The following is a 12,873-nucleotide window of genomic DNA, read 5'->3' on the forward strand; positions in this document are numbered from 1 at the left end:
CTCGGAAGAATAATGTTCATGGAATCAGGTTATTACACAGCATACTAAATTGTTCTCTCAATTGTTTATTGTAGTCTGAAGAGGAATATTTTGTACGGCTTGCAATTTTGCGTTCGGTCAATGCATTATGTGCTTTCTGATACTCTTTTCATCACGCTCGATTGATCAGGATCTTAAAAAAGTAGATCAGCAGACAATACTTGATGACTTCAACAAGCACATACTTGCAATTACACAGCCTTCTACTGCACCACCTGTCGCGCCGCAGCTGCCTCCCCTTCTCCTGCAGTTGCCAATTCCACAGTTGGATTTATAGCTACTCGAGAAGACGTTCTTACTAGAGCCGCTGCACTTGGACGTGGTGCCGCCACAACAGGTTTCAAGAGGTTCCTTGCACTAACTGAAGCTGCAAAAAACCGGAAGGATGGCCCTTTTAGAAAACTCTTCGATACTCGAGATCTCCTCGAAACTGTACATGTATATCAGGTACCTGTTCGTCGTTATTTTATTTTATTTTCTTGGAATTCCGTAGGATTTATCCCTTTTGGTCATATAATGATGCCAATAACTCCCTACAGATTTTGTGTACAGGGAAAGAAAATCGATTCTTCAGTAAGTTTCCCTCTCCATATGCCTGATCCGGCTACAAAATAAGAAGTTAAAAACCCGTACTTCGACTTTGCATGAATGCTGGGTTTACTTATTGATGGCTTCATCTTCATCCCTCAGGGAAAACACACAATATGACTGTATGAACAGTGCCCTTTGTTACAAGATCTCTTTAATATTTCTGGATATGATGATATTCATCGTGTTAAGATTTTATTTTATTCTACATAAAATGCATGCACAGACAGACTGATTGTACAGACAGAATGATTGATTACATTCTATTTACAGCCATTTAGAGATAGTCTTTGGTATTTCTTCAAGAAATACTTGGTGTGGTGCAGAAACTTTCTAGGAGAATTGTTTGGCCGAAGTTACTTTCTATAGAACAAAGGATTATACTGAAAATGTGACGATGGGATAGAATACAATAAAAAATGGTAAAAACAAACAAAAAAAGCTACTTTTAGATTGATTACATATGAAAGCTCTTTTCAGATTGTCTTAACGATAGAGAGCTTGTTTTTATCTTCATACAATAATCATGAACTTAAGTATAAACAGAAAACAGGTAAAATGACAGCGTTTTAAACTAAAATAGCTAGAAATATTAGTTAACAATTCCTCTCACCACAGGCAGCCCCAAAAGCCATGCCACGAACCCTTCTTCTGCTTCGTATCATACTTTTAATCTCCATTCTCTCACGTGGTCATTTCTTTACTTCTTTACCTGTGGTGAAAGATAGTAGCCAACTTTAAAAAAGAGAAATCTTTTCTAGTGTTAAACATTTGACAAGTTGGTGTCTTCATAAATAATTAGGAAGCAAAAAGTGATATCCACTGATAAATGACCACCCCGACGTATCTTAAACGATCCAACGGATCACCGGCAAAACAAATTTAAGGATTGAAAAATAAACAAAATAAACTTTAGAATCAAAATTACAATTGTCATGTATTTAGAGTGAGACATGTATTTTCCATGTATTATACATTTTAGTTCTCTATCTTTTAATTTTGTATTTCTACTATAATTTGAAATCTAATTTCATATAATTAAGACTGTTAAAGGATGCCATTGAAAGAAAAAAGTGAAAAAAAAAATCCTGGGTAGAGGGTTCTTATGAAAAGTGGTCGCCTAGCAGTTTTTTAGTTTTTGTTAACTCGCCAACAGTGAGAAGAATTTGGGAGTAGTAAATATATTTTACCTTTTCACTCGGTCGGGATTGTATTCTCTCGTTGTTCATGCCATCACTAGTCAGAGTCCCCAAAAGGATCAAAAACAGGAACCTTCTGCTTTCCACTAGAACGTCCAGAACCAAAGTCCCCAAAAGTGCTGGAACGGCCTGAACCAAAGCCCCCAAAAGTGCTTGAACGGTCTGATCTACCCGACTCACCAAAGCTGCCAGAACGACCAAAATTCCCTGGTTTGTTTCTGTTATAACCACCTTGACTGGATCCAGAAAATTGACCATTAGAACGGCCAAAACCAGAATTCCTGAAGCCTTGCCCAGATCCATATCCACGGTTACCAAACCCTCCGGATGAGTTAGATCGTCCACGACCCAAGTCATTGTACATGTCTAAGCTTGCACCATCAACAGCGATTTTAGGGAGCTGAAAAACACCACAATTAGGATACCGTCATTTCTGTTCGATCAAAAATGGATGAACATATTACTGCATAGCCATAAAAACATGCACACACCCTCGTATGAACCAGATCATGCACATTGCAAAGGACTTCCATGTCATTATACATGGAAATAACTGTTAAAATGGTGCATCAACTCGTATTGAACCAAAATTGTGCATCAACTAGTATATTCTCCAAATAATTATAATCAATATCAATCCAAGTAACACATAGATCCAGGTTATGTGTTAGAATTGGCTACGCAAAGAGCTATTATACTTCCAGGTTATGTATTAGAATTGGGTATGCAACACATAATTCTAAGATCATTTGTAGTCTCTCTCTGTCTCTCTCTTTTCTTATGGAAGAAGTTCAATCATAGTCTCTCACAGCTTTTTCCTTTTACGAGGTCAAATAATCTAGAGATTAGCAACAACTCTACATATTCTAACTCTCCATGATCCTCTCATTAAAACCTATCAGAAAAGCCTGTCACAACCTGTGCAGTGCATTTTATTCTAAAAATGATGATATTTACTATATGCATGACATTTGCCGTACCTAGCAGAAAATTCTCAATTGAGACTTGGTGACCAGACATTTTACACTTCTAAGACAAAAATCAAAACCAATGATACATTATGATGGAGAAAAGGAGAATGATGGTTACCTCTGAAAATCTGCACCCTGTGTCCCGTTCAATTAACTTGATTTGCCTGGCATCATCTTGAGTGTAAATAAGAATTGCAGTTCCCTTCTTCCCAGCGCGACCAGTACGGCCAGAACGATGAACAAAAGTCTCTGAACATCTAGGAAGTGCATAATGTATTACCTATTTAAGGGGAACAAGTGGTCAACAACTGTATGTAAATGCAAAAGAGAACATAAAAATGAAATAGCAGGCCAGGGAATGGCAACTTGCTAATATAGCTCTTCAACTTGTTAGCAATAAGATTTTGATGAATATGATTTTGTGTTTGTGATCAATAAATTTTTGAGGAATTTGGGGGCAAGAACTTAAAATATGGAGCCTTTAGGGGCTCTTAGTTTCAATAGAACTTGAACCAGATGAGGTTAACTATGTGAGATCTAATTGCAAATTTTCTAGAAAGCCACGTAAGACAGATTTGTGGTTAACTATGTGAAATAGCAAACTATGAGCATACTAGTATCTATACAAAGTGCACTGTTGCAAGATGGATTGAGATAAGGAACTGATTATAGAAAGAGAAGGAGAAAATTTGGGCTACCTGCTGCTTAACTGTAAAGCTAAACCTCCCCTACAATCAACTAGTTACTAGAAGCAGAACTAAAACAGTGGGATGTGAAATAATATAGCTCACCAGATCAACATTAGGGACATCAAGACCACGAGCCGCGACATCAGTGGCAACTAAAATATTGAAATGTCCCTCTCGGAAGCCTGAAAGTGTCCTTTCTCTCACATTCTGTGAAATATCTCCATGTAAAGCCTCACATTTATGGTTCTTTGCCATGGCATATGCTAATCGATCAGCATCACGCTTTGTTTCTGTAAAAACAATGCACTTTCCTCCTTTTGCATGTTCCTAAAAGATACATATGTAAAGTTGAGAGAGGAAAATTGATGATAGGGATCAAAATGAAAGCAACAATAATTCTTAAGTTTCTCCATCATGTGCAGTTTGCATAACAGATGTTAATTATACGGTTGAGGAAAACTTAAAATCACAACAAATAGGAGCTCTGCATACGTACTGTAATCAGAGGACCAAGAATTGATGCTTTTGCATACATGTCTGAAGCTATTGAATAGAGGGTAATTCCATCAGCCAGCTTTTTATCAGAATCTCCAACCTAAGATTCATTTTATGGGTTAGCAAGTGCAAGTAGTAATGAAACAAACAGATGCATCAATAATAGAAACTACTCAACCATGCAGATAAACATAAAGGCCCAAGCTTTGCAGAAATCCAGTCAAAACTTATATCACATACAAAATTATGGTGCCCACATACATCTATTGAACACTATAGGCAACGACAGGCGAATCCCCATACTTACAAGATCAATAGTCAGTGGATCTTTTAGATACTTCCTAACAAGTTGTTTGATCCAACTTGGCATTGTAGCAGAGAAGCACATGCTATGCCGCTTCTTAGGTAACCTTGACAAGATTGTCTCAATATCATCAACAAATCCCACACCAAGCATCTGATCAGCTTCATCGAGAACAACATACTTAATTTCTGACAAATTAAGCGAACCCCTCTTCATCAGATCAATAATACGACCAGGTGTGCCAACAACAACATCAACACCATATTCAAGCTCCCTCATTTGGCTTGAAATAGGAACACCCCCATATAAACATATGGTATCCAAACTAGGTGCAGAATCATGAAACTCCTTCTGTACTTGTCTTGCAAGTTCTCTTGTCGGAGCCATAACCATTGCCAACGGGTTCCTCCCTTTCCTGCACAATCCCGATACAAACCAAACACGTAAAAAAACCTACAAACCAACAAGATTAAATTCAATCAAAGCAAAAACCCAGCAGCAGGAGTAAAATAACACAAAAAATGAACAAACCCATGTTGCTTGTTAAATTCTATAATTTTATCAAGTATCGGGATTCCAAAAGCAAGTGTTTTTCCTGTTCCTGTTCGAGCTCGGCCAAACATGTCCTTCCCTTGCATTGCCGGTTCAAGCACAGCTTTCTGCAATAAAAAACAAAAACAATAATCAAACATTAATCAAAGGGAACCAAGTTATTTAGCTAAAAATCTTCTTCTTTTTTCAATTTTTTTAGATTGAATTGATAAAAATACGCCAAAAAATAATTAAAATACCACAAAAGGAACCAAACTTTCATGTTTAAGTGTTCGCAAAAAGTCATTTTCTAAAAAATAAAATTGAGAAATAACCAATCTTTAAAAAAAGCAACAAGATTAATCAAACTTTAATTTAATGACAAGGTAAAAATTCAAATTTAATTCAAACATTCGTGCATAAAAATCCCCAAGATTTATTTATTTATTTATTTACTTTTGAAGGGGAAATGATAAAATTACCTGAATGGGAAACAGTTTAGTTATCCCTTTTTTAGCTAAAGAGTTAACAATCTCTTTAGAAATCCCTAAATTTGAAATTTCAAGCCCTTCTTCGCTCCCTTTCACTTTCTCCTCATCAGAGCCATAATCAGCTACAGCGATCCCAGCTTGAGTCACCGAACTCGCCTTAAAATCCAAAGGCCCAGATTTTACATGAAAGTCTCTAGATATGGTTGGAGAAGTAAGAAATGAAGAAAAAGGTCTAATCTCACCGGGGAGAGACCCATTTCTGGAAGGAACTGGTGACGTGGCAGGCGTTAATTGGAGGTGGTGTAGGAGGGTGATAGCGGCTATAGCCCGATTTGGGGTTAATGCATAAGAAGAGGATGATCTTCTTAGGATAGTTGACAACATTTTAGGGTTTGAGAGAGAAACCCCAAATTTGATTTGGGGGTTTTTTAGGGTTTAAGAAAGATGAAGAGAGGCGGGGACGGGAGAGAGGAGGGTTTGGCAAGGGTTTATGAGGGAGTGAAGAGAAACGTGTGCTATTTATGAGGGCTTGATTCTGTGCTTTTCATAGGTTTTAAGAATCGGTGTGTGATCAATTGGGGTTTTGACACGTACAGCGAGAAGCACAGTGGGGCCCGGATGAATTTGAATGGTGGATATTGGATGTTGAGGTTTAATGGGACTTCTCCGATGTTGTTATTACAGTATTTCTTGTATATGTTAAGTAATTTACCTTTTCTTCTCGCGATGATAAAAAAAAGAGTATTTTAACAAGTTATTTTGTATTTTATATAGAATACAATTCCGTGCTTTGCAGCGAATCCATACCAAAAGAGCTTTTGTCCACATATAATTCCAAGAAATAAAAGAGAGAGATGTTGCCATGAAATTGTGATGGCATTATTGGGACTGTGATGGGCTGGGCTTTCTGAGTTGATGGGTAAGAGTTCAATGGGTTTGGTCCAATGGAATGAACTACTCTAGACCTGATTAGCTAATATCTGAACTGCCACTAATGGACCTCCTTTAACAAGCCCATATAGATTCTGGAGAGGCCCTATACACTGCATAGTCAATGAAACTAAAAGAAGCATGTGCAGGCCCAATAAATATTGCATGCTAGTCACCGATGGAGAGAGTCGAGAGATCTACCCACTGAAGAAAAAATTAATGGGACACGTGGAGTATCTTCTACTTTTGTTTTTTTTTTTTTTTTTCATTGTTCGACACCTCTTGACCATTGTTAGAGAAGAGGACGACAGAAGGCGGAGAGATTATTTGTGTTTTTTTCAAGATAAAAAAGGCTTTGTAGACTTACATATTTTGAAGTTTTAATTTTAATACTTCATACGCTGGCCTAAAATAAATATAGGAGATGTAGGTAGACCATTTTTTTAATTTTTTTAACTTTAAAATAATTTTTTATGTTTTTTTAGATCATTTTAATGTGTTGATATTAAAAATAAATTTTAAAAATAAAAAATATTATGTTGATATATTTTCAATAAAAAACTAATTTAAAAGGTAATTTTCTAAATACTTTCAAACATACACAAAAAAAATAAGGTTATTGAAATTGTGTTTGGTTTTTGTAGGAGAGATGAAGGGTCAAAGATAAAAATAAAAAATAAATATGTTTCTAGTCAATTTTAAATGAGTTTTTGTACTACTAAAAGAGGTATAAAAAGACATTCTTTTTATATTTATTATCTATATTGCTTTTGTTTTAGGATAATAATTCAAGTCATGTAATTATATAAAAAAAATAGTGTACTATTAATTACTAAGTGATTTGATAAAATAAAAAATTATTATTTTTTTGTATTTTTTAAAAATTATTTTTTATATTATCATATCAAAATGATTTAAAATTACTAAAAAAATAATTTAAAATAAAAAAATAAAAATAAAAATTATTTTTTTTAAAATTATTTTTAAAATATAAAAATAAAGAATATCTCAGCATTGAGATAAATTATGTTTTTTGAGATTGTGACATACGAGGCAATATGGGTTGCCATCACCTTGCAAGGTGGTTGCCATCATTTTGCAAGGAAAAGCTTTAGAAACTTGTATGAGATTTTTAAGAACACGACAAACATAATTGATGACCCATGTAGGAAATTAGGAAATTCAACTATCTTATCGAACTATGCTTAAAGTATCAATATTAAACTCTGGTGGACACTTTATCATGGAGATTCAAGCCGAGCACCAAGAATCCATGGAGATCAACTTGGAATTGTCCAGACATCAATACGTCATCACTTGCGTATTATTCTTAAACAGAGTTTTGTTTTGTCATGAATCTATGAAAGCAATCCTTGAACTTTTTGGTTTTTAGGTTTCTGCATGGTATTTTGTCTTCCACTTTGTATTTCAACCCTCCCTGTAATTGGATCCAGTTCATGTCTTATAAAATTATAACGATAAATGCATTGAAATTGAGATGTTGAATGAAAAGTTAGTTATAAAACTCGGATTGAACTGATGGTTCATTTAAGACTTGAATAGCAGATAATTATTATCCTTTTAACTCATGATCCAGGCTAAATTTTTGGTCAAATTTTAAAACTATGTTAGAAATTCCTCCACCATTTGATTGATGATGGATTTGATCATAAGAGTCCCACCTTTGGATCCACTGATCAATATGTTAGAGATCTGCATTTAAGTGGATTTAGCACAATTCATTATGAAAATATAGTAGACAGTGTTACCCAAAAAAATAATGGTTAGAGATGGAATTTTGGTAGTAAGCTAGGGAGAAAGGGAGAATCTGGTGAAATAAGGTGGCTGTTATTCAAATATTGATAATGTTAGGGACAATATAGCAAAAGCTACAGGGAAATTGTTGATTATAAAAGGCAACGGGCTATCAAAACAAAGCACATCGATCATGGCAGAGGAAGTGAAGGTTTTTAGGTCATGGGCAAGTCCATTTCCTTTGAGAGTCATCTGGGCACTGAGATTGAAGGGTGTTAAGTTTGATGTCATATGTGAAGATCTCTTCAACAAGAGCCCTTTGCTCTTGCAATATAATCCTGTCGAAAAGAAGGTTCCTGTGCTTGTCCACAACGGTAAAGCCATCTGTGAATCACTAGTCATTCTTGAATACATTGAAGAGACATGGAAGCAAAGTCCGTTGTTGCCTGAAGATCCTTACCAGAAAGCCAATGCTCGTTTCTGGGCCAAATTTAGTGATGACAAGGTAGTTATGTGGGTGCTATGCCCTTTCCAAAACAAACAGAGGTTTTTATACGGACTAATTCCTCACTAGTTTCTTAACTTTGTATTCGGTTTACTTGTGGTTGCAGGTCTTCCAGTCAATGAAGTGGGATGTGCTCTTGAAGGAGGGAAAAGAGCAAGAAGAAGGGATACTTGCATCCTTGCAGAACTTGAGATATTTAGAAGAAGAGCTAAGAGGAAAGAAATTCTTCGGTGGGGAGGCAATTGGACTAGCAGACCTTGCATTAGGATGGCTTGCTTATTACATTAATATCTTTGAGGAGGTAGTAGGCCTAAAACTGGTGGACCAGGGAAGATTTCCATCCTTAGTGGCATGGATGCAAGAATTTGCAAATGCTCCATTCGTCCATGGAAGCTGGCCCGATAGAGACAAGCTGGCTGAAAAGTTTGTTGCCATGCGCGAGGCCAGTCTTGGAAAAGAAACACATAAATGAATGGCTTGTGCTGTTTCATTTGCAGACCTTTAATGCTACTAGAAAATAAGAATAATGCAGAAAACAAGCAAATCGCCATTGATAGTGATTCCTGCCATTGTTAGTTAATTTTCTGTGGTGAGCTGCTGTTTCATCCTGAAGTCTACGACCAGAAACTTGTTATTGTCTCTGGTATGTTATCGAATGAAGGCAATAATAAACTTCTGTTATTTTCAAATTGCTTCAGTTGTATCAAGGCGGCAATCTCATGAAGATTCAGCATAATTCCACATCATTCACAAATTGTACCAGAGAGTTTCTAGTTTCTTTCAAGCATAATTATCGAAACTGCACTGATTTAGCGAGTCGATTTAGAGGCCGATGGACCGGGCCAAGTTTGTTTTTAAACCAGATTGGAAGTTGACTGGATCAAATCTAGTTAACCTGATTAATTTGGTCCTGAGTAATTATTGTAGCTCTTGTGAATTCTTCAGGTTCAGTCTCTACCCTCTATAGTTTTGGTGAACCTTGGAGCTGTTGATCCATTCATAAGATCTTTTATTTTTTTAAAAATCTTAAACAGTCTCAAGATCACAGATGCACACAAAGAGCAGACAACCAGTAGTGAACAAGAGAACAGGAAATTTTACATCGGTTCAGAGTAAAAGGAAACTTGCATTAACTAATTTAAAAGCTTAATGTTCTTTGCCAGTGAATCTTTGACCATTTCTAGCACCACGTGAGATCAGACAACATGTCACATGTTGGCTGATAGATCACCTCATATGTCATCAGGTGTTCTATTCTGGGTCAAGACTGCTGCAGCCATCCATGACTTGCTACACTATTTGCTGGACTGTAGATCTTTCATGACGTTTAATGCTGCTTTGACCCTCTTGGGATCACTATATATGCTTTGTGATAAGCATGGTTCTCTCCACTGTTTGCCTGTCCTCTCGTCCTGATCTACTATGGAGCTATTTATCCTGGCTCTAGCTCAATTTATAGGTCCAATCTCTAACCTCCAATAGATTCTCTGTCTTTCTTGGAGAAAATCTCGAGTGCTGGTTCTTGTTTATTGTTCAATGAATCTGAGTTCTGATTAAAGGCCTGACTCATAATGTGTGTAAATTCTGTGCAGGTTACTGTTTTGGTTGAATTAGGTTCTGTTTCATTGCTGACAGAGAACGTAAGAATGGCTTCCGACAAGAGCGAGAATTGCCTTGGTTGGGCAGCTAGAGATGAATCAGGAGTTCTATCCCCGCATGAGTTTAACAGAAGGTATATAGGCATATTGATGATACCAATATGCCACGTCGGCTAGAGTCAAATGGGCCAACATCATCACATATGACAGTGATAATGGAAATCCAAAATAAAATAAAAATCTTGTACTCTAGCTACCAACGCTTCGATTTTATTTGCGAATATTCAACGGCTGACTCTTGAAAATTCCTGCAGCGCTGTTGGGAAAGATGAGATTTCAGTAAGAATAACACACTGTGGAATGTGTTATTCTGATGTTCTTTACACCAGGGGTAAATCTCGGAAGTCACTATATCCTGCAGTACCAGGGTATGCCTATGATCAGCAAGAAATGCTTTCTCTCTCTCTTCATACAACACACAAAAAAACAAATATGATGGTGAATTTCTTATATTTTCTGCTATTACTGACATTTTTATGATGCTTCGACTCTCGTAGCCATGAGATAGTTGGAATTGTACAAGAAGCTGGATCTGATGTTCATCGCTTTAAAATTGGAGATCATGTTGGGGTGGGAACTAATGTATACTCATGCAGGGATTGCGAGTATTGTGATGATGGGCTTGAAGTGCACTGTGCAGATGGAATTGTTACCACCTTTAATGGTGTTGATGTCGACGGCACCGTCACTAAAGGAGGATACTCCAGTTTCATAGTTGTTCATGAAAGGTATGCATGCTTACAGCCTACTTAATCTTAGAAGTTCATAATGTGTGAAGCACCAGTTACAAAAATGAATTTCTTGGTTTTTTAACAGATACTGCTACAACATACCTGATAGCTATCCGCTAGCTTTAGCAGCACCGTTGCTGTGTGCTGGCATAACAGTCTACACTCCCATGATTCGTCACAAGATGAACCAACCCGGAAAATCCCTTGGGGTGATTGGACTAGGTGGCCTCGGTCACTTGGCTGTGAAGTTCGGCAAGGCTTTTGGACTATTGTCACAGTTTTTAGCACAAGCATGTTGAAAAAGGAGGAAGCCTTGACTATCCTTGGAGCAGACAACTCGTAGTCTCCTCCGACAAGGAGCAAATGAAGGTAATCAACCGAAGTGAATTTTCACTTGCAGGGTTCAGGGATCAAGACTTGATCATGGATAAATGATTCTTATTTGCAGACTCTGGACAAATCCCTGGACTTCATTATTGATACAGCATCAGGTGATCATATATTTGATCCATACATATCCACTCTGAAGACTGCTGGAGTCCTGGTCTTGGCGGGCGCTCCAGATGAAATCAAGCTGAGTCCTCTGAACCTCCTTCTAGTTAATGCGATTTCCATGAAACTAAGAAAGACAAGATAATGTCAGTCTGCATGTCAGGATTTCGATTTCTTTAACCCGGGCTTGCGCTTTTCCTGGCTGTGGCAGGTATGACAACCATTTCAGGAAGCGTATTGGGTGGCACAAAACATGCACAAGAAATGTTGGATTTTTGTGGTAATCCCAAAATCCACCCAGAAATAGAAATCATACCAATTCAGTCTGTGAATGAAGCCCTTGAGAGGCTGATAGAGAACGACGTCGAGTATCGATTTGTGATTGACATGGAGAACTCCCTCGAGTGATATACAGCACTCCCAAGGAATGGCAGTGTCATGAATGAAAACTCTTCTGCATTCAGTTCCGCTAGTTTCTTTTGGCAACAGCCTGAGAATAAAATAAATAGCTTTGCATCTGCTTTCAAGTCTAAAATGTGAACTCTGGTTCTGAAAAAATCATCTTATATTTGATATTCAATGATTGTTTTGACTATTAATATAAAAATTATTCTTATAATCTTATAATTAAAATTTTTAAATTGAATTGTTTTTTTTATATGATATCAAAACCTTAATTTTCAAATCTTACCACTACTTAGACAATAATCCAAGATCATGAGAATAAATAATATATATTCATCAATCATGTTATGTTATGATGTATGTAATGAAGACTGTCCATGCTTAACAAATGGCTCTAAGTACAAAATAAACATTGTTCAAAGCTTCATTTGTTAAATATACATAAAAAAAAAATAGTCATTAAATATTCTAAAGGCCTCCATTTATAACTTCGCTTAAAGTCTCCATTTACCTTAAGTCGGCTACGAGGAGAAGAGAAAATTATGAAAGGATGTATTAAAAAATTATTTTAATTTAAAAATTTAGATGATTAAGTGAACTTTTAAAATATAATTTATATTATTTTTTAATATATTTTTTAAATAAAAGTTTTTTAAATTTAAAATTTATATAAATCTATATTATTTTTTATTTTTATTAAATAAATAGAAATGACGATATTAAACTCGTAATTATTTAGTTATTAAGGTTTTGATACTATATTAAGGTATCATCTCAACCTAATAGTTTAAACTGTTAGATGAGACTTCAAAATATTATTTATATTATTATATAACAGGAATAATTAAAAAAATAATTTTTAAAAATAAATATTTTTAACAATTTTGATTAAAAGTATTCACGGTTTAATTTGGTTTGACTCGTACAAAAAATTCCAACCAAATCAAGACATGCAATTTCTTAAGAATATAACCTAAAATTCAAATTCAATGTTAAAAATCAAGAAACCATGAAATTTCTTATTTAGACTTGGAAATATATTTAAAAAATTACCTAAAAAGCCTTGCTAACCACATTAATATCCATAAAA

General features: G+C 35.8%; 2 protein-coding genes and 1 pseudogene across 2 annotated transcripts; 2 read left to right on the forward strand and 1 right to left on the reverse strand.

Annotated features, from left to right (window-relative positions):
- Positions 1-1,049: 1,049 nt before the first annotated feature.
- On the reverse strand, positions 1,050-5,814 carry LOC105136850 (DEAD-box ATP-dependent RNA helicase 53-like). The gene is made up of 8 exons (XM_011042342.1): positions 5,299-5,814; positions 4,817-4,944; positions 4,289-4,700; positions 3,983-4,081; positions 3,589-3,813; positions 2,916-3,077; positions 1,818-2,226; positions 1,050-1,339 (listed from the first exon to the last, which is right to left on the reverse strand). The coding sequence occupies exons 1-7, from the start codon at positions 5,689-5,691 to the stop codon at positions 1,864-1,866; spliced, it is 1,782 nt and encodes a 593-aa protein (XP_011040644.1). The 5' UTR covers positions 5,692-5,814; the 3' UTR covers positions 1,050-1,339; positions 1,818-1,863.
- A 2,342-nt stretch (positions 5,815-8,156) lies between these two features.
- Positions 8,157-9,188, forward strand: LOC105136851 (probable glutathione S-transferase). The gene is made up of 2 exons (XM_011042343.1): positions 8,157-8,497; positions 8,604-9,188. The coding sequence occupies exons 1-2, from the start codon at positions 8,186-8,188 to the stop codon at positions 8,967-8,969; spliced, it is 678 nt and encodes a 225-aa protein (XP_011040645.1). The 5' UTR covers positions 8,157-8,185; the 3' UTR covers positions 8,970-9,188.
- A 628-nt stretch (positions 9,189-9,816) lies between these two features.
- LOC105136852 (probable cinnamyl alcohol dehydrogenase 1) lies at positions 9,817-11,985 on the forward strand (annotated as a pseudogene).
- Positions 11,986-12,873: the final 888 nt, after the last annotated feature.

Source organism: Populus euphratica, unplaced genomic scaffold (assembly GCF_000495115.2).
Source record: "Populus euphratica unplaced genomic scaffold, PopEup_1.0 scaffold59.1, whole genome shotgun sequence".
NCBI classification, from domain to species: Eukaryota; Viridiplantae; Streptophyta; class Magnoliopsida; order Malpighiales; family Salicaceae; genus Populus; species Populus euphratica.

Coding starts and splice junctions, on each gene's coding strand:
- LOC105136851 (XM_011042343.1), top strand. CDS start 8,186: ATGGCAGAGGAAGTGAAGGTTTTTAGGTCATGGGCAAGTCCATTTCCT. Junction 8,498..8,603: donor CCAAATTTAGTGATGACAAG/GTAGTTATGTGG, acceptor TTGTGGTTGCAG/GTCTTCCAGTCAATGAAGTG.
- LOC105136850 (XM_011042342.1), bottom strand. CDS start 5,691: ATGTTGTCAACTATCCTAAGAAGATCATCCTCTTCTTATGCATTAACC. Junction 3,078..3,588: donor ATGTCCCTAATGTTGATCTG/GTGAGCTATATT, acceptor CCCCTTAAATAG/GTAATACATTATGCACTTCC. Junction 2,227..2,915: donor CAGGGTGCAGATTTTCAGAG/GTAACCATCATT, acceptor GGTGTTTTTCAG/CTCCCTAAAATCGCTGTTGA.